The sequence below is a fragment of the Crocodylus siamensis genome, chromosome 1, assembly GCF_052110815.1.
Source record: "Crocodylus siamensis isolate JL-2025a chromosome 1, ASM5211081v1, whole genome shotgun sequence".
In the NCBI taxonomy this organism is placed as follows: Eukaryota; Metazoa; Chordata; order Crocodylia; family Crocodylidae; genus Crocodylus; species Crocodylus siamensis.
The window spans coordinates 290,465,465-290,488,587 of NC_143395.1; the positions used below are offsets into that span (position 1 = coordinate 290,465,465).

General features: G+C 43.9%; 1 protein-coding gene across 1 annotated transcript in view; it reads left to right on the top strand.

The window, feature by feature from the left end:
* LOC149874601 (interleukin-5 receptor subunit alpha-like) overlaps positions 1-20,856 on the top strand; it is a 71,651-nt gene extending 50,795 nt beyond the window's left edge. The window contains exons 9-13 of the mRNA XM_090064446.1: positions 3,511-3,655; positions 6,878-6,971; positions 13,240-13,330; positions 16,657-16,729; positions 17,515-20,856. Coding sequence (XP_089920572.1) covers positions 3,511-3,655; positions 6,878-6,971; positions 13,240-13,330; positions 16,657-16,729; positions 17,515-17,633 — 522 coding nt within the window. The 3' untranslated portion in view covers positions 17,634-20,856. The remainder of the gene's footprint in view (positions 1-3,510; positions 3,656-6,877; positions 6,972-13,239; positions 13,331-16,656; positions 16,730-17,514) is intronic.
* Positions 20,857-23,123: the final 2,267 nt, after the last annotated feature.

Below are 23,123 nucleotides of genomic sequence, written 5' to 3' on the forward strand. Positions count from 1 at the left end.
TCGCTGGCTGGTTCTTCTGTCTGGGCAGACAGGGTGCTGGTCAGGTCAAAGATGGTGCCATTGGGGGTCATTCTTCGCTGCCTTTTATCCTCTCTGGCAGACTTTGGTGACTCCCCAATTTTCAGGCTTACCCAGTCCAGGGGTCTTTGACTTCATGGGAGTTTCCCTTGGTAGTTGCTGGATGGCAGCTATCAGCCCCAGGGGTCATCTTCACAGGTATGTGCAGTCTTGGGAGTCTGCCACACTTCAAGAAGGACGTGGAGAACCTGGAGAGGATCCAGAGGAGGGCCATTCGTATGGTTGAGGGACTCCGTGGGCAGCCCTACAAGGAGAGGCTGAGGGACCTGAATCTCTTCAGTCTCTGCGAGAGGAGACTGAGGGGGGATCTTGTGGCTGCCTACAACCTTATCAGGGGCCACCAGCAGGGACTCGGGGACAGCCTGTTCACCAGGGCCTCCTTTGGAGTCACCAGGAACAATGGTCGCAAGCTGAGGGAGGATAGGTTTAGGTTAGATATTAGGAAGAACTACTTCACTGTAAGGGTGGCCAGAGTCTGGAATAGGCTCCCCAGAGGGGTGGTGCTCTCACCTTCCCTGGAAATCTTCAAGAGGAGACTGGATAGGCACCTGGCTGGGGTCTTATGACCCCTGCCACCCCCAGCGCTCCTTCCTGCCCATGGCAGGGGGTCGGACTCGATGATCTGTCTAGGGCCCTTCCGACTCATTGATTCTATGATTTGATGATTCTATGATGAGGGCCAGATGTTTTTTTGTTCCTACTGTCTTATCACCTGGTGGACTTCCTCAGAGGTAGATGGACTGGAAAGTACTTCTTTTACTGGATGCTGTGGGATGGATTTGATGGTTTCATCAGTCACTATCAATTCTGAGTTCAGGAACTTTTGGTAGTACTTCTTCCAGAAGTTTTAGTTGGATTCATCTTTGAGGAGTGTACTACTTTTTTTCAGAGCTAAGCAGGGTTAGTTTGCAAGAGCTTGGTTCATACACAGCCTTGGTTGCACTGAAAAAGCTCCACGTATCATGATTGACAGCTTACCACTGCCAACCTGAACAGCTCTCTGTCTTTGAGATGCATACATTTAAGGCAGAACTCTATTTCACTCTACATGCCCAAGTGGCAGTTTTTCAGCCAGGTAAGCTTTATTTTTGGCACTTCATACTGTTTCCAGTTTTTTCACTTGTAAGTGTGGCATCTGCATGGTTCCTGATCATGCTCAATGTAAGCTATGAGCTGGCCAGACAGTTATGCAGCCATATATGTGTACTTGAGCATAAGTCCACAAAAAACAGGAGGAGCCCTTCTGTGGTATAGTCCTAATAGCTGAATGGTTAGGGACATTTCCCCAGGCTGTAGGAAACCTGAGTTTTAAGTCTGTCCACCAAAGCCAATTTTAATTTTTTCTCTCTGACTTACATCAGGCATTCTCTTATCACTACATCCAGCACTCTTTTTGAAGCTGCTCTTTGCATCTTCGATTCACTGGATGAAATAGAGAGCAGAGGGATCATTTCTGTCCCACTGGGTTGGAACCCATGACCTGTTCCTTTTCAGAGGACCTGTCAAACTGAGGAACACACACTTTAATTTGTTCTCTTCTATCTCTCTCTCTCTTTCCTTTTCATGGCCACTTAGTAGGGCTGTGTGAAGCTTCTATCGCTGATTCGATTCAGAGGAGATTCAGCCCAATTCAGTGGCTGAATCTCTAAATCCAAATTGAATCAGGAGACCCTTTAATTTTGCCAAATTGAATCAGAACCCTCCAAATTGATTTGGAGAGATTCAATGATTCAGATAAAGACATAGCTTTAAATGCTTTTTCTACATACCTCAAGGTACCAGGAGGCTCGTGAATGCTAAGATGGTGGAGCAGATGTGGGGGGGATCCCCAGTGCACTCAACAGCAGACCTGGAAGTGGACCAGAAGCACTTTCCGGTCCACTTCTGGGTCTGCCAGGGAGCATACGGTGGCCCCCTGGTGTTCCCCTGGCTTGGTGACTGGTGCATCCTGGGTCGGGGGGGCACCCAGGGTCCCCCTGTTGCCGATTGCCAAGCTGGGTGGATATGGAGGCTCCCCGACATGTGCTTGGCAGCAGACCCAGAAGTGGACTGGAAGTACTTTTGGTCCACTTCCGGGTTCATCACTAAGCATGCGGGTCTTCCCCCGCCCCATGCTCCTGTGGGGTACTCCATCTGCCCCACCATTGCGGTGTTCATGAGCCACACCTGGTACTTTGAGGCACGTAGAAAAAAAAATTTAAAGCTGTGTCTACAGCCGAATTGCAAAATCTCCAAATCAGCATTGAATCTTCAGATTTGGATTCGGCCGAATCAATTTGGGACAGTGTTCTGAATCAACAAATCAAATCACTGTCCCCAACTCAGGCTGAATCTGAATCCAAATTAAATACAGCCTGTTTCACACACCTGTACTGCCTAGTGAATCAGGTTTAAAAGGATTACCATAGTGGTTGGAATGCTGTGATTAAAAGTCAGAGAGAGGCAGGATCTGAACCTGCTTTGGGTGAGTAAACCCTAGAACCTTGGTATCTTTCCTGGGCAAGTGCCCTGACCCCCTCAGTTCTAAAACTAAAACATGGGAGTGTCCTCCTCCTACCTCTAAACTGTGCTAGTCATGAGTTTTTGTTGGTTAGAATTTTGTGACTTGCATACAGTCAACATATTCCCCTCCATAGTTTTGTGTACCACTGTGTGTGTCCCAGATCGCATGATCAGTAACCATGTAGATAATTAAGCATCCTCACTACATCAGTAATAGAATCATAAAGTATGCTAAGTGCCAAAAATGCCACTTGCTGGAAAGCTGATATCTAGGTGTGCAAAGGGAAATAGAATTTGGCCTCTACGCTTTTGTCTCTTCTTACGGTATTGTTTGTCCTTGTCAATAAGTCATCTCTCCTCTTGTCTTTTCTATATCTTGTAAAGCATTATTGTGCATTTTTTAGAGATGACCTGAAATGTCAAAAGTAACAAATGTTTAAAAGAGATTAAATTTTCCATGTTCTGTTTGACGTGCATTATCTGAGTGTTGGATACCTTCTCTCAGACTCATTTAAGCTGCCATGTTAATCACCAGAAACTGAAACATCTGAAATTAATAGTCATGTTAAAAATGTAGATTAGTTCCTTAAGAAATGTGGTCATATTTTATTTAAAAAGTCAAAGCAAAGCAAAACAAACAAAAAGAAGCCCCAAGCATATTGCTTCGTTCTTACTATATTCTTGATGCTTGGTGTAATTGAATATAGAAGAAGAGTTATTATTATTCTTGGTACAACACTGATTGGTATCAACATTCTTAGAGTCAACAGTTTAATGGTTTCAAAACCTCAATTTTCATATATACACATTGTTTTCAAATGTGTGTATCCCAATTTTAAGACATATTTTAATTAGGATTGAAATGCAGACACTTGTATTTGTGCTCTTTAAACTGCAATGATAAATAACATTTAACAAAACTCCTGCTAGCCCACAGAAACCAGGGAAGAAGAATACGTGTATCCAGTTCATAAACCAATGAAAGCATACTCTGTTCAAGTCAGAGCAAAGAAAAAGATTTGTATAACAAACAAGCTTTGGAGTGACTGGAGTGAACCAGTTTTCATTGACGATGGTAAGTTATAATTTGTAATATAAACGGGGAATAATTTTAGCTGCAAAAAGACAATGCTGTAATAAACAGGAATGGGGAACCATGTCTCAGGCCCTGTCAAACTGTTTGCAGGTGCAGGTTAGGAATACAGAAGAGAAAAATTCTCCACATCATTATCGTTCTTTTCTTGTATTCTGGTAATTCTTAGGATCCCCAGTCAGGAACTGGGACCTACTTGTACTTAAGTGTTATATAGGACAAAATGAAAGCCCCTGCCCAAAGATTTACATTCCTTTTATGATGAGACTCCCCAGGGCATGGGGGACTCCTATGTTCCAGTCATTTCTCTCAGTATGGTTTATGCATTTTACATTATGCAGTCATTGCTTACAAACCAGACATAATCCTGGCAGCAGGGACCAGAAATCCAGGTCGTCTTGTTACCTGGGAAGTAAGCTCACCAATGGACTACAGAGTCAGGATCTTTCTTGCTTACTGTTCTGGATGATGGCTCCTGTGCTCTTGGCTTCACAGCCAGTCAAATTTGTCATGAGAAGTGGAAGCGGCCCTTTCCAGACAGCTGTCTTATCTGTTGGTTAGGGTGTTGGAAGATGTGAGTATAAATCCTCTCAGAATGAGGTATGGGTGACTGGTGCCTCTTGAGTCTGGGGGGGGGGTACCTGCAGAAGCCAGGGGCGGCATCGACAGCAGGGGCAGTGCTGATGAGCACCTGTAGAAGTTGCCAGAGTTGTTGGCAGTGGGGACGGAGCTGGTGAGCTCCCACAGAAGCTGGTGACAGTGGCGGTAGGGACAGGGCTGGCGAGCACATGCAGAAGCTGCTGGTGGTGTCAGTGGTGGGGACAGCCATGTTGGGGGGGCATGTGCCCCCTGAAACCTTCTACCTACCAGTTGCCTAGGGGATGAGGTAGGCCAAGAATCTGAGTATCTCATTTTTTGGGGAAGTGCTCTAATACCTGGGCCATTATTCAAAAGGTGGATAGTATACATGCACCAAGTGAAATCAACTTGAATTCAATGCTGTTGATGTGAGTTAGGCTTCTCCCTTCTGGACACTGGATTCTAAGATAATACAGATGCCTAATGTTCAACCCTTAGTTAGGTAGCTAAGCCCTGGATAGGGGCAGGGATTCAGCATGTACTTTCTGCTTCCTATTATGTGTCTAGGTCTTATCCTGCTAAACAGATACATTTTCTGGATTACATTTTGGAGATGCCTAACCTCTCCCTATTTGACTGTCTGGGGATCCTACAAGCCTGACTGTACCCATTTTAGGTGTCACAATGCCTAAGAGGGAGCATCTGAGAGAACAATTTGGACCTGATCTTGTATGTTTCTCTGTGTGAATATGTTGATACACAAAATAGTGTAAACATTACCTTTAATAAATAAGAATAGATAAATATCTCACAACTGAATGCAGCAAGGCTGCATGGCTGTAACAAAAAATCAGTATTTACCATTTGAGCTCAAGGTTCATATTTGTCTGAAGGTACAAAAACTACAGGGTTAGGCACTGCTATTTTGCTAATATAATGATGATGAGGAATACTCTGTCTATGTAACATTGGTATGGGAAAACAGTCAGCATTACAAGCTCTTTTTACAATGAGGAAAAGTGGAATGCATGGATATTTACTTACAAACATGGTAACACCTGCTGCTAATCTTTTATCACAAGTAAAAGGAAGTGGAACTATTTAGGGGCTGTCAGCACATCACAAGACTCTAGCTCAACAAACTCTGCTATTATAGTTTAAGTGCTTGTAAATGCTCCTGCTTTCCCAACTTCCTCTACAGCTGCTGCTTAGGAGAAAATGATGGCTTAACAATCACACCCAGTTTCCTGTATGTCAGAAAAGTTCCTATATAGTGGGCCAGCTCTCAAAAGTCACATGCATTCAGTGAAGCTTTCCTGATTTATACCAGGTGTAGATCACACTTCACATGTGTATACTGTACACCCAAGTTTTCTAATAATACCCAAACACTTTCCCTTCTCCCTGATCCTAGAGAAGTTCAGTGTAGTAGCTCTTAGAATAGCAATGTAAATTGAGGGTCATATACTCTTCCTACCACATCCTCCTCTTGATGCCTGTAGAAAGGTTATGGTCCGTTTTCCTTGAAATTCTTTTTCAATCCGATTTTTGCCTCTGCTTCTAAGGAGGACCAAATGTAGTAAGTGTATTATATTTAAGTAATGTATAGAAGTATATATGTAAAAGAATTATATAAATATATATACTTATTATATAAATATGCATAACTATTATACCAATGTATACATGTATGTATATATACATATTTCCAATGGGCATTTTAACTTAAATTAAGTTAAAAATAAAACAAAATGAAAGGATATGTCAAAATAAAATAGAAATCTTTGTATTAAAGTATTTGAAATACTTAAAAGTTTTAGATTTCCAATTAAATGAAAAGTGAATTCATTTAATAGGAACTGACCTTTGCCCATGACAACTTTCAGTTTCAGCTAAACTAATTTTCAGTGTAGAAACTTTCTGCACAAAACTGTTTTGTGTAGAAAAAAGGCATGGAATGCTGAACTGACTTGTAAGTAACTGGCTAAGATGGGAATACACTCAAGGTTTTCTGATTCAAAGTCCACAGCTAATCCTCTGAGACAGGGCTGTCCAATGTCTAAGTGGCCGGAGGTCACAGGCCCCTCAGCCACATGTGTGGGCAGAGTACCTCCTGAGCCTCATGCCATATGGTGCCATATGGCTCCCCACTATACTGCACTACTCTGTGTGGGGTCCTCAAGTCTCTCCAAATCCCCTTGGCTTTGGATCCTTAGTCCCACCAGCCATGCTGCTCTGCCCTGTTCTGCCCCCAGGGGCGAGGGCAGGCTGGAGGAAGCAGGAGAACGGGAGATTTCTACAGCAGCAGCAGGGGAGCAATGGGGAGAGTGTCACCCAGACTGGGAATCTGAGGGTTGCAGATTATTTCCCTGAGAGATGCATGTGGGCTGCTAATTGGACAGCCCTGTTCTGAGGCACACATGTTCTCACTGAAGTTCACAGAAATGTAATCTTTGTATTTGTAGCAATGCAAGAAGGGTACCATATTTGTGCTTAATTGATTCATAGAAAAGAGTCCTTTACTATGTCATGAACCCTCTGAAGTTAAACTTTTTCAGAATACCATATTCTTTCTGCACTACTAAAACTAACGTTTCCTTTTTTTTCCCCTTTTTTTTCTTACAGATAATACAATGGACACCTTGCTACACATACCAGTTTTGGCATGTGTTCTTTCTGTGATTTCCTTTGGAATATTTCTGATTTTTATCTGTAGAAGGTAATGCGCATTCTTGGTGGTGAGAGGTGGGGTAGAGGGTGTTGTCTTTCTCTGCGTCACCAGACAGTGTAATATATAAAGAATCAATCAAAAGCAGCTCTTCTATTTCACTGGTGGTTGAATTATACTTAAAACCTAGCTGGAAATATAGGACTATAGTTGCTTTGTAGATATTTATAGTTTCATAGTTTCATAGTAGCTAGAGTCGGAAGGGACCTAGGTAGATCATCTAGTCCGACCCCCTGCCTTAGCAGGAAAGAGCACCGGGGTCAGATGACCCCGGCAAGGTGCTCATCTAACTTCCTTTTAAAAATCCCCAGGCTAGGAGCCTGCACCACTTCCCCTGGAAGCTGGTTCCAGGCCCTAGTCGCCCTGACTGTGAAGTAGCGCCTCCTAATATCTAATCTAAACTTACCCTCCGCCAGTTTGTGACCGTTATTCCTGGTCACTCCTGGCAGCGCACGGGGGAACAGGGACTCCCCCAATACCTGCTGATCCCCCCTGACCAGTTTGTAGCAGGCCACAAGGTCCCCCCTTAACCTTCTCTTGTGGAGGCTAAACAGGTTCAGGTCCCGTAGCCTCTCCTCATAAGGCCTGCCCTGCTGACCCCTGATCATACGAGTGGCCCTCCTCTGAACTCTTTCCATATTGTCCACGTCCCTCTTGAAGTGTGGCGCCCAGAACTGGACGCAGTACTCCAGCTGCGGCCTGACCAGTGCCGCATAGAGGGGGAGGATCACCTCCCTGGACCTGCTCGAGATGCATCTGTGGATGCATGACAGGGTACGGTTGGCCTTCTTGACTGCCTCCCCACACTGCCGGCCCATGTTCATCGTGGAGTCAATGACGACTCCAAGATCCTTTTCCGTCTCCGTGCTGGCAAGAGGGGAGTTCCCCAACCTGTAAGTGTGGTGCCGGTTCTTCCTCCCCATGTGCAACACCTTGCACTTATCAGTGTTAAACCCCATCCTATTCTCATCCGCCCACCGTTGCAACCTGTCAAGGTCAGCTTGTAGCCTATTGCACCCTTCTAGTGCACCCACATCCCCCCACATCTTAGTGTCATCAGCAAACTTGAACAGGGTGCTTTTTACCCCGTCATCCAAGTCACTGATGAAGATGTTGAACAGTGCGGGCCCGAGGACCGAGCCCTGCGGAACCCCACTGCCCACATCCTTCCAGGTCGAGAAGAACCCATCCACTACCACCCTCTGGGTGCGGCCCTCCAACCAGTTGGCCACCCATTTCACCGTGTGGGCATCGACACCACAGTCTCCCAGCTTTTTGATGAGGACAGGGTGAGAGACAGTGTCGAAAGCCTTCCGGAAGTCCAAAAAGACTACATCCACAGCAACCCCTGCGTCTAATGATTTGGTGACCTGATCGTAAAAGGCCACCAGGTTGGTCTGACAAGACCTGCCACTGATGAACCCATGTTGGTTGCCCCTGAGCATGCATTCCCCCGCAAGGCCCTCCTGGATGTGTGCCAGGATAATTTTTTCAAAGAGCTTACCCGGGATTGAGGTAAGACTAACTGGCCTGTAATTTCCCGGGTCCTCTTTTTTTCCCTTTTTGAAGATAGGGACCACATTGGCCCTCTTCCAGTCCTCCGGCACCTCGCCAGAGCACCACGAGTGCTCATAGAGCCGCGCCAGGGGTCCCGCAATGACCTCGGCCAGTTCCTGCAGAACCCTAGGGTGAAGATCGTCCGGACCAGCAGACTTGAACACGTCCAGCCTCTCCAGAAGTACCCTAACTAACTCCTCGCTAACCCCTGGCCCAGGCGTGTCTCTCTCGGGGCCCGAGGGGGGCCCAGCAGGGAGGTGGCTGAACTGGTCCCTACTTAGGAAGACAGAGGCAAAGAAATCGTTAAATATGTTAGCTTTGTCATCTGGCGTGATGACTAAGTTGCCCATCGTGTCCTGCAGGGGCCCCACATTACCCGGGACCCTCTTTTTACCCCCTATGTATTTGAAGAAGGACTTCTTATTGTCCTTAATCCGGGAAGCTAGTCCTATCTCCAACTCTGCCTTGGCCCTCCTGACTGCCCCCCTACATCCTCGGGCGACTGTAACATAGTCCTTCTTGGTGATGACCCCATCTCTCCATTGGGTATATGCCTCCCTTTTAGCAAGGAGACATTCCCGGATGCTCTTAGTGAGCCATGGGGGTTTATGTGCCCTCCTGCTCCCTTTGACCCTTGTTGGGATTACCTCCCTTTGGGCATGGAGGATCGTCTCCTTAAGGAGCAACCACTCACCTTCGACATCTGATTCCCTTCCCCTCTGGGTCCTCAGCGCTTCCCCAACGATCCTCCTTAGCTTGTTGAAGTCAGCCCTCCTAAAGTCTAGGGCTGTTGCCTTGCTGCAGCCCTTTGCCACCTTATGCTGGATGGTGAATTCCAGCAAGCGATGATCACTGTCTCCCAGGTGGCCCATCACCCGCAGCCCCCTCACCAGGTCATCACCCGTGGCCAGCACCAGGTCCAACAAGGCGTCTCCCCTGGTGGGACTGTGCACCTCCTGGGTTAGATGGAGGTCCTGCACTCTGGCTAAGAACCGACGTGAGCGATCAGACTTGGCTGACTGCTCCTCCCAGCAGATGTCTGGGAAGTTCAGGTCCCCCATGATGACCACATCCTTAGCCCTCACTGCCTCTGTAAGCTGACCTAAGAATTCCTGGTTGAGCTCTTCTCCCTGGTTGGGAGGTCTATAGTAGACTCCCACCGTTAAGTCTCTCTCCCCTGGACTGCCTTTTACTCTAACCCAGAGCACCTCAGAGTGCCCCCCCTCTACCCCCTTGCTAATTAACGAGGAAGTATATTCCTCCTTGATGTAGAGTGCTACTCCTCCACCTTTCCTTCCTATCCTGTCCTTCCTGTATAGCCTATAGCCCTTGACACTCACCGCCCAGTCATGCGATGAGTCCCACCACGTTTCTGTGATCCCTACTATGTCAGGGCTGGTGACAGCTAGGAGGAGGGCGAGTTCCTCCTGCTTCTTCCCCATACTTCGAGCATTCGTGTAGAGGCATTTGAGGCCTCCAACGGTTGTGCCCACTGACCCCCTAGTCTCAGCAATGCCCCGTCCCCCATCGCTTACCTGTTTCTCCCTTTTGACCATTGGTCTGGGCTCGCTGGCTGTTGCTGGGCCTGGTAGTTCATCGTCTCCTCCGCCCTCATCTTCCCCCTCCCCCGACGAGCCTAGTGAAAACACTGGGTGATCTATACCTGTGTTTTACTTCAGAGTTGACTAACTAGCTCCACAGTAAACCATTACCATCCACATGTGTGCTGGTATTATGGTCTGCCAGGGGCCAGACCTCTGGCTGTTGCTTGCCCCTCCACTGCCTGATGCCACCACCCGTAGACCAGGGTTGAACCCCCGGGCCCCCCTGCCAGCCTGGGGCTGCTGTTTTTGTGGTTATAATTGCTGCAGTCCTGGGTGCACATGTAGATGATGGGCCCCAGAGCAGTTAACTCCAGCTGCTCTGGAGTTTATTGCATCACCTTAATAGCAAATACCAATAGCTGACTAGCTCCACAGTAGAGTGTCACCATCTACATGTGCACCCACATTAGGGTGCAGTTAATTAATTAAATCTGCTGTAGAATAATACTGTCTGGGACATGTACTATTATACAGCAAAGTAGTTACATGCACTGAAACTCACATGTAGATGGTGACTGGGGCTGACTGGGGCACAGGGGTGTGGCTAGCCCCTCACTATAGCACCATCATGCCTCACCCAGCCCCACTAAGCAAGGTGAGCTGGGGCAGAGCAACTTCCAGACTGGCAGGCTGACCCCCTGAACCTCCTGCCAGCCCAGGGCTGTTCTTCCTTGGCTCAATGTGCTGCAGTCCCAGGTGAACATGTAGATGCTAGTTGTCCCTGGGCACACTCCTCTACACGCGCTCTGGCATGCAGCAAATTGCCCCATGCAGGGTAGGAGAAACTGGTGCCAGCACCCGAGCTGGCTCTAGAAGGCTTACCTGGGTTTCTGGGGGCCTTGTAAGGATCCCACATGAGACGCCTGGCCACCAACTGGCCAGACTCTGGTTTCAGGTGGTGCATGCTGCAGCAGTCTGTGCCATGCTGCTTTTTTTGGCAATTTTTTTTTTTTTTACCAAGAGACCTTCCAGTGTCAAAAAAAAAAAAATGCCACACTACAAATTAGCAGTTCAGCGAATGCATGCACATGTGGTGCATGCAGTTTGCAGTGCTGCAGATGGGTTTGTGGTGCCAAAAACCAGACGTGCACACTTATGGGGATACTCCCACTGATTGGTAATTTGCCTCCAAATGCTGTTGCTGCTCTGTCCTAGCCTCCCCAAAGAACTCTGTCTGTTTTCTTCATCTCCCTGCCTACCTTTTACCTTTAATTCAACCTCTATTAGCTCTCAAACACCCCTCAGACTATTGGCTTTCTATTACCAGGGTGGTTTTGTCCTGTGGTTTTTTTAATTTCTGCATTCATTACTGTGTTCAGAATGAGTTCCCTGAGCTATAGTGATTGTTTTAATTGTATAATTCCTGGGTGCTCTGAGCTTGTTTTAATATGTTGGTGAGCTTACATTAAAATAAATGTTTTACAAAAGTAATGGGATTATAGAATTAGCTGGGCTGTACTGACATGGAGACTTAACACCTGCCATTGATTACAACATGATTATACCATTATACATTGCTTCCCTTCTGCTTTGCTACACAGTTTTTCCATTCACATGAAAGGAGAAAAAGGTTTTACTGAACTGGAAGACATTATGCTCAGGGTAGACCCGTAACTCAAAACACTTTGGTATTTTAATGGTCCAGTGTTTTACCTGGAGAACTCCCTGCTCTAAACTTTTGTATTTGGTTATTTTTATCATTCAACTGTTTATGGGCAGCTGCCATTTAAAAAAATATTGCATATGATTGCAGGTTAAGATGAAAGCAAATGCCACGTATTCCATCTTCTTTTCGTAATAAAGAATCAGGAAACCATAGCTATGAGGCAGAGTAAAACTGCAGAAAGAAAGGTTTCCCCAGAGATGAATTAGACATTGAAATGAAAGTCACTTGCATCTACAGATAAATTAACATTCTGGATAAAGAACAGAGAAATGCTATATGATATACAGAGACTCTACCGAGTGGTCTTAAGAGAGCAGTTCAATGGCATAGCGTTTCACTGGGAAACCCCAAATAACCCAAAAGCCAAATTTGAACAGGTAAGACATTGAAAATCTGAAGGTACTGTGCAGACACCATCCCCACATGCTTCTTGTCATGTTGGAAAGTTTTACCATTTTTGCAGCTTTAGACAGAAAGTCATAGGTTAAGAGGACTGTTCAAATGTAGCTGTTTTAAAAAAAAAAGTTAAAAGTTGCCTTAGAGTTTTCTACCTGCTCCCAAGTCTTTTTGCCAACATTAGTTTTCTTACACTCATGTTATAGGTGATGTGTAACAGCAGTAGGTACCTTTTTTTCACCTGGAAGCCCAGGCTACTGCTGTATGCCCAGAACTTTACTTGGAACTGAAAATGTGAGCTTATGTATATCGTTCCTTTACACCAGTAGCAGAAATCTGGGTTGAAGGATAACTGAGAAAGTGGTAGGCAGAATCTCTATAAAGAAGCAAAGAGCAATGTTGCCAAAGTAACAATTTTATCACTAGACAATTTTGGGGGGGTTCCTAACTTCCTACTAACAAGATTTTATCAAAATGTAAGTATTAGTTTATTATATGTAATATTTGGTAAATTATCCAGTGATAGTTTTCATAATATTTGAAGGTTTAAGGTCTACCTAGGGACATCTAACAACTTTTCAAGCTTTAGATAATTTCTGCTTACAGTAGCTGGAAGCACTGCCTGAGAGACAGGCAGAGTCACTTTAGAAATGATGTTATTTTCCTATTAGTGATAAAGTCATTTGTTCAGCCTTTGGAGAAAGTGATTCTTCCTACTTTTGTCAGATAACAGTGTTCAGTACCTGGAAGAGGTATAGGATGTCTTGTAGAAGCAAGCCTTCCAGTACTTGTCCAAAACCATGGGGCAGAGTCATGATTCAAACCCATGAACTCCTAACACTCTGCCCTATACTCAGACCAGTAGTAAATGCTACCTTTAGACTGATGCTTTCTCTATTGGTTTACATAGTTCGTTTAGTTAAAATGTTGCCCACTATCTTGTACATAGTCTTCCAACCAGTTTGCTCTTAAACAATCTGTGCTTGCAGGAATTTTACAACAATAACAATCCTGTGTCTGTATCACACTTTTGTAGGCGTATATGCTTCAGTGCTCTCTTCATGGCTATCCCAAGCCCTCCAGTCAAAATCAAAACATGGCTAGACTCTGATGAAGCTCACTGGCAGGTACAGAACACACCAATCCTTTCCCTCAATATGGTGATGTGCATATTGTTCTTTGGGATCAGTATCATACAGCTAAGGGCATTTAGTCACCTGGACAAATACAGTGAAGGACTGTTTTTGGATATTTCAGTGACTAAGTGAAGTAGCCACATGGATAAGATATTCCATGTTTTTTATTCATTTTGCGTAAACAGTCAGAGAAAAAAAGGTGGATTACATTGTGCCACAGTGGTCCCAGTGCAGAATACATTGTTTTAGAGGAAATCCACAAATGTTTTGTTCTTCAGGGGGCCATAATGCTCAAACCCTTCTGGCGGGGGGGATGGTGGTGGTGGTGGGGGTTATATGATATATGTATGTGCCCTCACTCCCCTCAAGCACTCTTGAAAAATGATGCTAGTATGAAGAGTTCTTTATCCCTGTATAGTGGTAGCTCTTGTTCTAAACCATCTCTTAGGAATCACATACATTCTGTTCTGTTCTGTTCAAGTTCTTATACCATGCCTACCATCAAAGTATCTGAATACTTTCCAATAGTTTAAGTCAACTATGTATGTTCTCTTAGCACATGTATGTGTCTTTTTTCGTCTCCTATGTGTATGCTGTTTCATCTACCCCCTTGGAGAAAACTGTGGTCCATGAACCCATAAACAGTTTTGTTTTGTAATATATACATATATATACACATACTATATGTATATATGCGTGTATGTATTGCCTCTGGACCACACACACACACGAATGTATAGGAATATATATATTCCTACACACACACACACACACACACACACACACACACACACACACACACACACACACACACACTATGTATGTATGTATGCATGCATGCATGTATTTACATATTGCCTCTAGACTATGCTCACACATACATATATGTATATATTCCAAAAACAAAACAATTTATGGATCCATGGAGCACACTTTTCTCCAAGGGGGTAGATGAAACAGCACATACTTGGGAGATCAAAAAAGACACATTTTGGATCAGTGTTTCATTCTGAAATTAAATAATTTTTTATATTCCAATACACACACACGTGTGTGTGTGTGTGTGTGTGTGTGTGTATGTAGTCCAGAGGCAATACATATATAAATGCAGACATACATACAGAGACAGACAAGGTTCTTTGGGCAAATCTGATATGTTATATTAGACCAACTAAATAGTTGGAAAAAAAATTCTTAGCAAGCTTTCATACATACATACATACACCTATACATACATACATATATATACATACATACATGTGCGTGTGCACACATATACGCGCGTGCGTGTGCATGTGTATTGCCTCTGGAGTGTACACACACACACACACACACGTTACAGAAGGCAGAGTCAAAAAAACCCTGCCTCTTCAATATGCATGTATTTCCCTGGCCCTGTCTTCTGTAACATAGACATATTACAATATATACTGATGTTTATGCTATACACTTACGTTAGAAAAGGCAAGGACAAATAAAAAAACTATACCTTTAGAATGGAATTGTTGATATTTTTGGTGCTATTTTGTTCTTTAGTTCACACTCACACATACGTGCACCACACATAATGATTCCAAAACATTTTCTGGACTAAGACAATTTGTTTCATTTTTATTAGTCCCTGGCCTCCTGTTTTCCCTAATTAAACTGATTATTACTGTGACATAGTTCATTGTAACAGAGTTTAGTCCCCTAAAATGAAACCATGGGTTTCTAATTGAGATGATTAAAACCCCACCATTTCAATTTAGGGGTTTCCATCATTATTACAGTGAGGGGCCCGATCCTTTTCTTTGTTTTTCATGGAGGCTGCCCACCTCTCCCATGGCCTGTCCCATGGTTTTCAGATTCTTTGGCCAGGGGCTAAGGTGCTGGTGGTCCAAGTAAGTCCCTGAGCTGCAGGGGCCCTGTTTCTTCCCTCTGAAGCAGCAGTGCCCCTCAGGACTGCCCAGGCAGGCTCTTAATGGGCTGCCCCAGTGTGGAGGAACCTGATCCAATGCTTCCCTGAGCTCACCTGGGCTTCCAGAGCATTGTGCACTGTCCCCACTGCCTTCTCCAGCCACTAGCACACCCATCTACTCTCCTGCTGCCTTTCCATGCTGCTCCGGGGGCAAGCCAGCCCATTCTCGGGTGGTCCCAGGTGGCGGGAAGGTGGCAGAGACAGTGCATAGTGTGCTGCTTCCCAGGCAGGTCTGGGGAAGAGTTGGATGTGGTGGGTGGTGTCTCTGAGCGGGGGGCAGCATCCAGTCCATTAGCAGCCTGCCTGGGTGGCCCTGGTGAGTCCCACTGCCATGGAGGGAATGACCAGAGCCCCCCACAGCTCAGGGCCCACTGGCAGCTCACTCCCCAGCCTCAGGCAGGCTCTGTGAAAAAAAAGGATCAGGCCAAGCCTGCCTTCATGAGCTGCCAGTGATCTGAGCTGTCCCTGAGCTGCAGAAGGCCCTCTTCCTTACCTCCATGGGGCTGGCCCGTGAGGCCAGCTGGGTGAGCTGCTAGCAGGCCAGATGCTGCCCCAGCTTGGAAGCAGCTCTCGCTGGATCCAACCCTTCCCCAAGCCTGCCTGGGGAGCAACACCCTGCTCACTGTCCCTGCTGCCTTTCTGCCATCTAGGACCACATGGGAATGGGCTGTGGGGCAGTGTAGGAGAGTGGAAAGAGGGTAGCTGGGAGTGCTAGCATCTGGAGAAGGCAGCAGGGACAGTGCACAATGTTTTGGAAGCCTGGGCAGGCTCAGGGAAGCATTGGATCAGGTACCTCTGAGCTGGGGCAGCCCCTGGCCTGCTAGCAGCCCTCCTGGGCATCCCTGGGAGGCACCACTGCCACAGAGGGAAGGACCAGGGCCCTCTGCAGCTCAGAGGCCACTCAGCTCACCATCAGCTCACCCCCTAGCCATAGGAAAGGGGGCAGGCTCTGCAAAAAGTAAATAAAAAAATGGATCGGACCCCTTGCCGCTTCTGCCTTCAGTCCACGTCTCCCACAGCTGTGGGGTTAGCTCTCAGATTAAAGGCTGCAGAATTACAAGTAGCTACATTGAAAACTAAACTACAAGGGAATGTGTTTAGTTTGCAACACAACAAACTTATTTAAATTGCAAAAAAACGGAACATGTAAAGCATGACAATTAAACCACAAAAACAGGCAATTTTTGTCGTGTACAAGCGCCCACAGATTGTAAAGAGAAAGTCATGCTGTACTTAAACCCAGAATGGAGTCTTTTTGGAAGGCCCATACTCTTCTAGTTCTGCAAACTTGTTTATTCAATTATGTAAACCGTGGATTAAACCAAACAGTTGCTATCTATTAATATCATTAACACAGAAAGAGGATGACCCTGTTTCCAAAATTCCTGACATGCAGGTCATTAGAGAGGTCTGTGTTGTACCTCTGACAGGTAAGCCTTTGAATATACATGCGTTTACTAACTTGGTGGTGACAACAGATAATATTGGTAAATGTTGATGATGCTGAAAGAAAAGTAAGATTGAATAACGTGTACTTGGTAGACCCTGTATATGAAATAGTACCACTGTAATGAAATAGGAGTAGATACAGTAATGCTGCTATCAGTATCAAAGAAACTTTTACAGATCCATCTGGGGTAATTTATTTTATCCACTAAAGAACAAAAAACATGACATAATATAATATTCATTGTTATGGGGTGAAGACTGGCTTAGATAGAAGCTCTGAACGCATAGTTGCATTGCCTCAAGAGCAAACCAAACAGTATAGACAACTGGTAGGGGGTGCACGGGGTTGCACATGCCCCCCTGAGGGCTGACATGAGGGTGTACATGCCCCCCCAATGGCTAACACCAACGCTGTTGGCAGGGTTGGTGCCCACCTTGACAGGGCCACTACCATCGGTGGCTTCTGCGGGTGCCCCCCCTCCAGATCCAGGAGGCACCAGTCACTCATGCCAAACAGCACACTAGGATTCAGAGAATAAACAAATTTGAGTAAGCAAGGGCCAGAAGTGGACTGAGAAGCTAAGAGTATGGTCTGGTCAGAAGAAATATGCAGTCATTACTAGTCTTACATGTCTAACGTGACTTGTACATCTGTAACAGCATTCAGATTTTGATCTCATTTGCAACATCACTGCATTATGAAATGTAATATACAAGTATTATATGATTAATATGATTAATGTAACATGATTTTTTTCCCCAAAAGAAAAATATTTCAACCCAAATGAAATGGAGATACCCTTAAAAATTATGTTGGCTACTTGGGAGGACAACTGTCACAAGAGCATTCGTAACAAGGATAATTTGGTGAATCTGGATTCTTGACTAGACTGAGGATACTGAGGGAGAGCAATCCTCTTTTCTGCCCAGCAGCAGCTATCTTTTCAAGTTTAGACAATCATCTCATCAGATACTCTGGAAGAACCTGATCAGGGCTGTACAGAGTGGTCTGCATCCAGCAATTTGATAGTTCTCAAAAGTTTCCACTACTCATATTATATAATTCCTAAGAGGTCCAGAAAGCACAGATGCCAGAGACGGCTTCAATTTTTATTTTACTACTGCTGATTTTGAGATTAGATCTCTTCAGTAAAGTCTCACCATCTACAGGTGTGACCCTATTAGGCCACAGTAGGCTCATAAATGCCACTGTAGGATAATACTTGTAAACACAAGACCTATCCTACGGGGTATTATTTAGTGCTCTGCAGTGCACATGTAGGTGCTGATGGGGCTGGCTGGGGCATGAGGGTGCTTCAGTGCAGGGACTGCCTGTTGACTAGCCCCACACTGAAGTACCCTCATGGGCCAGCTAGCCCTTCCGCAGCATGTTGAACCAGGTCAGAGCAGCCCCAGACTGGCAGGCTGACTCCCTGGGCCCCCTGTCAGCCAGGACTGCTGTGACCTGGCTCAACGTGCTGCAATCCCAGGCACACATGTCAACGCGGTGCCTGGGAGCAATAAACTCTGGCACAAACTGTTCTAGAGTTTCTTCAGTCAAATTACTTGCACATATAGATGCACCCAGGAGATGGTGTTTGGAGGTCCAAATCAAGCTAGGTTTGGGGATTAGAGGTCAAGGTTCAATCAAGGATAGGATTTGTAGCATTGCAATATGTGATCGTGGCCAAAAGATCAAGACCTTGGAAAATCAGCTATTCATTCAAGACCAGTGGATAATTTCATTATCTGTCTGACACGTGGGCATGCTGAACCATGAGCGACCACAAATTAATTATTCTTGGAAGTAACAGCTCCTAAAGGCTGTGCAGAGCTTTGAGGAATGTATAATATGATAATACTATAATGTCTTGTTTATAGGCAAACTACATTCTTGTGTAGAGCTATAAAATTATTTACTGGAGTGAAGATATATATTTCTTGGACATCAATAAGCAAGGAGTTCTACTTATATAACTTTTCAAAAGGATTACAAACAGTGAGCTAGTAAAAGGAGATGGATGATGTGTAAATACTAAAATATAATCTATGCATAAAATATCCTTCTTTTTCTTCCTGTCTAAAACAAAGGGGAAGGCCTACATTGTCCAACTAAAGCTGTTTATTTTTAGTTGTTTTTTAGAATACGTTTTTATTTCTGTTTCCATGCATCATTCAATGTAACAGATTTTTGGGTAGACATATTGAACTAGCTTTTGAGCAGCATAGGCTTTCATAGGTGACAGCCTACCTCTCATTGTAAGCTATGAATCTTCGTAGAATATGATTCATAGCTCTGAATCTTTATCTGATGCAGTAGGCTGTCATCTGTGAAAGCTTATGTCTCTATGAACCAGTCTATAAGGTGCCACTCTGCCTTGCTTTCAGACTGACATGGTAAACCATTGCTCTGAACTGGCTTTCTGAACCCTTGGGAAACTGCCAAGAAAAAACAAAGCACCTTGAATTTACAAGGAAGATAAGCATGGGCAATTGCTTGTTTGAACAATCAAGTGGAAGAGAAATAAGCAAATAATTGTATTTTTGTATGCTAGTGAAACTTGCTGACCAGTCAACAAACCAAAATCCATTTGATATTGATTTTGGATTTTTGTGGCAAATTTCCCCACAAAAAATTGTTTTGGGTAGAACAAATGTTTCATAATTAATAAGAAGATTTATTTTGTTCAAACTTCAAGGTTTTTTTTCTTCCTTGTTTTTAAAAAAAAGTGTTTAAGTTAATTTCAGAATGAAACATCAGTTGAAAATGAAAATGAAAAATTGAATCCTGGGTTCTAGCTCCCAGTGGGACAAGAACTCTGCCACTGTTCTTCATGCATCATGTTAGTGGGCATCAGACATAAAAAATGCCTTTAATGCTATAAAGCCCAGTGATAATTTGTCACGTTAGCTCTTTCTCCAGTTCAGCAGCTGCATACTTCACTGTAAAAGCTTTAATTTCCTTGCTGAATCAGGGTCCTGGAAATATGCACACACTCTGAAGAGCAGTGGCCTTGAGATACGATATGTCATAATGAAACTTCACGAAGCCTCGCATCTACATCCTTTTGCTCCAGCGTTACAACTGCCTGAAAAATCAGAATGCCTTAAGCCTCACTGATAAAGCAATCCTCCAAACACAAGCATGTACAGATCTGAAGTACTGTCTGTAACTGTGAACAGTGATCTGCTGCTGCCACCTACTGGAGACATAATTTGCTGTAAATAAGAGGTAGCTCATAAAGCTTCTGCCTCTACGAATTAGTCTATAAGGTGCGACCCTACTCTGCCTTCTTTGCTGTAAAAGATGCAGCAATTCTTAAAAGCTTTCACATTGGTTAAATGTAAGGTTAGTCCACACATAAAAGTTTTGTTTTAATTGAATTTCTCTATTTGAATAGTTAAAAGGGGAATCTCCTTTCTCTTCCCTCTCAGTGCTTTAATATAATAGCTATACCAGGCTATTTTAAGCAAAGCATGCTTGAACAGATGAAGCTTACAAAAGTGAAAGTTTGCTGCTGTTTGCTGTATAGCGAGGTACAGGCACTCAAAAAGCCCAAGGCAGAATTGATCTAAGTGATGCAGTTTTCTGTAAGAGGTGTTGTTTAGATCAGTAGCAAACAGAATACATATTTGTCCTTTGGTCGGTGGTGGGGTGGGGGGGACGGAGATGGGGAAGGGAACAAATCTTACACCTTGTTCCTCCATTTTTAAACTTGTGCTGAACTTCTGTTCTGGGTATAGACTGGTTCTGTGTGCAAAACTGTTCTTATACCAGTAAATGTATAATGTATAATGTTTGTACCTGGCGTATATGTTGTCAGCTACATTGGTCATCACACCTCTGTCTAACATGACTGCTGTACAATCTAAATTGGTCCTATCTTGGATGCAGTCACATCAATATGAAGTTATTTTGTATTGGCACTGCCATTCCCACAAAGGAATAAGGGTAACCTATGCAGGTATAAGGGATGTTTCTGCTGGAAAATAGCAGTGAGCATAGTAGGTATGGAAGCTGCATGACTGTACAAGTACACAATTGTATCATTAATTCATGTAGTTGTACCTCTACAAGAAATGTGTCCAAATCTGCTAATAAAAATAAATTGACTTTTGGAGTATTTAGTTAATTTCTGTGAACTTTTACCTTTGCAACATTTAATAGGCTGGCTGTTCAGAGAATGTAGGATACAACATTCATTTGCAAAATCAAATGCTGCAGACAGTTTTGATCAAGATAGCATGCTTGAGCAGAAACAGGGTTTTTCTATAATGTTTGGATCCAGATTTAGATCTACATTTCATTTCCTCCTCCAGCACAATACGGAAATACTTAGATTCAAGATTTGGTTCAAACTCATCCCTACTCCATGTCTGCTAGTGTTACTAGGCATGATTTTCAACAAAATGAAATGCATCAATTATATTATAACATAGGGACAATTAATACAATTAAAGGGAACAAAGTCATCAAGTCCTATCTCCTGAGATTGCAGTCAACCATATTTGAAATAATGAGGTCATGTTTATTATAGATCTAAAAATATATATTAAATTCTATATAAATAGGGAAGAGAAGACAAAAATGTATGTCTGACTGGATGGGCGTAAGCATGGTAGAAAAGAACTGCTCCCATTGAAGACAATGGCAAGACTCTGTCAGACTTAGCTTGTCTCCTATATCCTCAGTGCAGAGTATGTGTATTCCATTATAGTCATGTGTAATCTCTGCAGACACTTTTACACCTAGCTCCCCTTGTTACACCAATGTCATGTGACAGGCAAGTCTTGATCTACTTTATACAAAATAATAACAAAGAACAAGATGTTTTTACAATAATACCTCAGATAAAGGTTAAGGTTCAAATTGCTTTGTGAAAAAGGCTTGTAGAGTTCTATCCAGTGTTGTCCTAAGATAGTTGCAGCTCATCAAGTATTGTATTTTCTCACATATAACACACATGGTTCTCTCAAAAACAAGGTGCTGGAAATTGGAGCGTACAATGTAAGTGAGAAAATATGATAACAACATTTTCTGCTGCTTAAGTTTTGGCTGGGAAAAAGCTAAAATCTGCACATGATCCACATGGAGCAGAACAAAGACCAGGTCTGGCTCCCTAGATGCTGCTACACAGTTAGTTACTACAAGGAAAAATCTTTTCCCCTTCATTCTGCCTTTCAAAAAAGAGGTGTGTATCTTATTCTTGGGTGTGTTGTATGTACAGAGTATACGTAATATACAGGGGTGTAGAATCACATCCACTAACTAGTAGTAAAATAAAAATAAATCTAGAGAAAAAGTGAATCAAACCTTTTGCATAGCTTGACAATTCAAATGAAATTTGTACAATTGGACTCTACTACTGTGCTCAATTAACAGAGATCCCATGTCCTATGCTTGCCATCATTTTCATATAGATACAGTCTATTCAAACCCTGTACCCATACCTATTTCTCCTTCTAGGTAGATAAGCAGAACTTACACAGCTACAGTCAGCAATGTGAGTAGCATTTGGGGCCATACAGATGGATTTTAGATCCTACTCCCATTTGCACAACCTTACTTGTCTTTGTAAGCAAGCTCAGAAGGAATATACTTAGGCCCTTTATGCTCTGTGATCCTCTGTTGCCTTATTTATTTGGTAATTTTCTGTTGAACAGTTTACATCCCACTCCATTTGTTGTGCTCAGACTAGTATTTTGGGTGATATTGAGCACCCTGCCTCAGCAGGTTCTCAAGGGGTTCTTATGCTTCAGGGGCACACAAAAATGCTTCTAGGAGTTACTCAGTTCATGAAGGTAGAAATGTTACTGCCTCACCACCGATGAGGTACTCTTGCCTACCACCTTTGGGGTGAGTTAGGCAGTCTTAATGGGGAAAGAAAATGTGATACACACTGGCTTTCAGCTTCAGTGCTGTCTAGCAGTATCAACCAGTCAATTCTTGATGCTCTCCCAAAACACAATCCATTTTAAGTCTTCTCTGGGCCATATTTGCTTTTTCATTTAGGTAGAACTGTGCTGAACTGGGAAAACAGAGGCCTTTTTCTTCTCCTCAACTGCTTAAAAGTATCTTTTTTACTGTTGTGTGTAAACGTTCGTGTGAATAGATTTCAAACACTAGGTGTCAGTCACTCACCTCACAAATGCCTCTGACTCTAGACTTAGCTCATGTTAGATAACACTGCTTCGTGTGGTGTTTTAAAACTAGTTGGCCATAAAAAAAATAATGCTAGATAGTAACAACAAAGGCAACTAGTTACTACATGTGTCAATCCCAAATTTAGGCCCAAAAGCTCTAGTGAAGGCTCTATAGGGGTAGGTGGGCTATGCAGCGGTGGCATGACTAGGGCAGAATGACCAGGGCAGTTG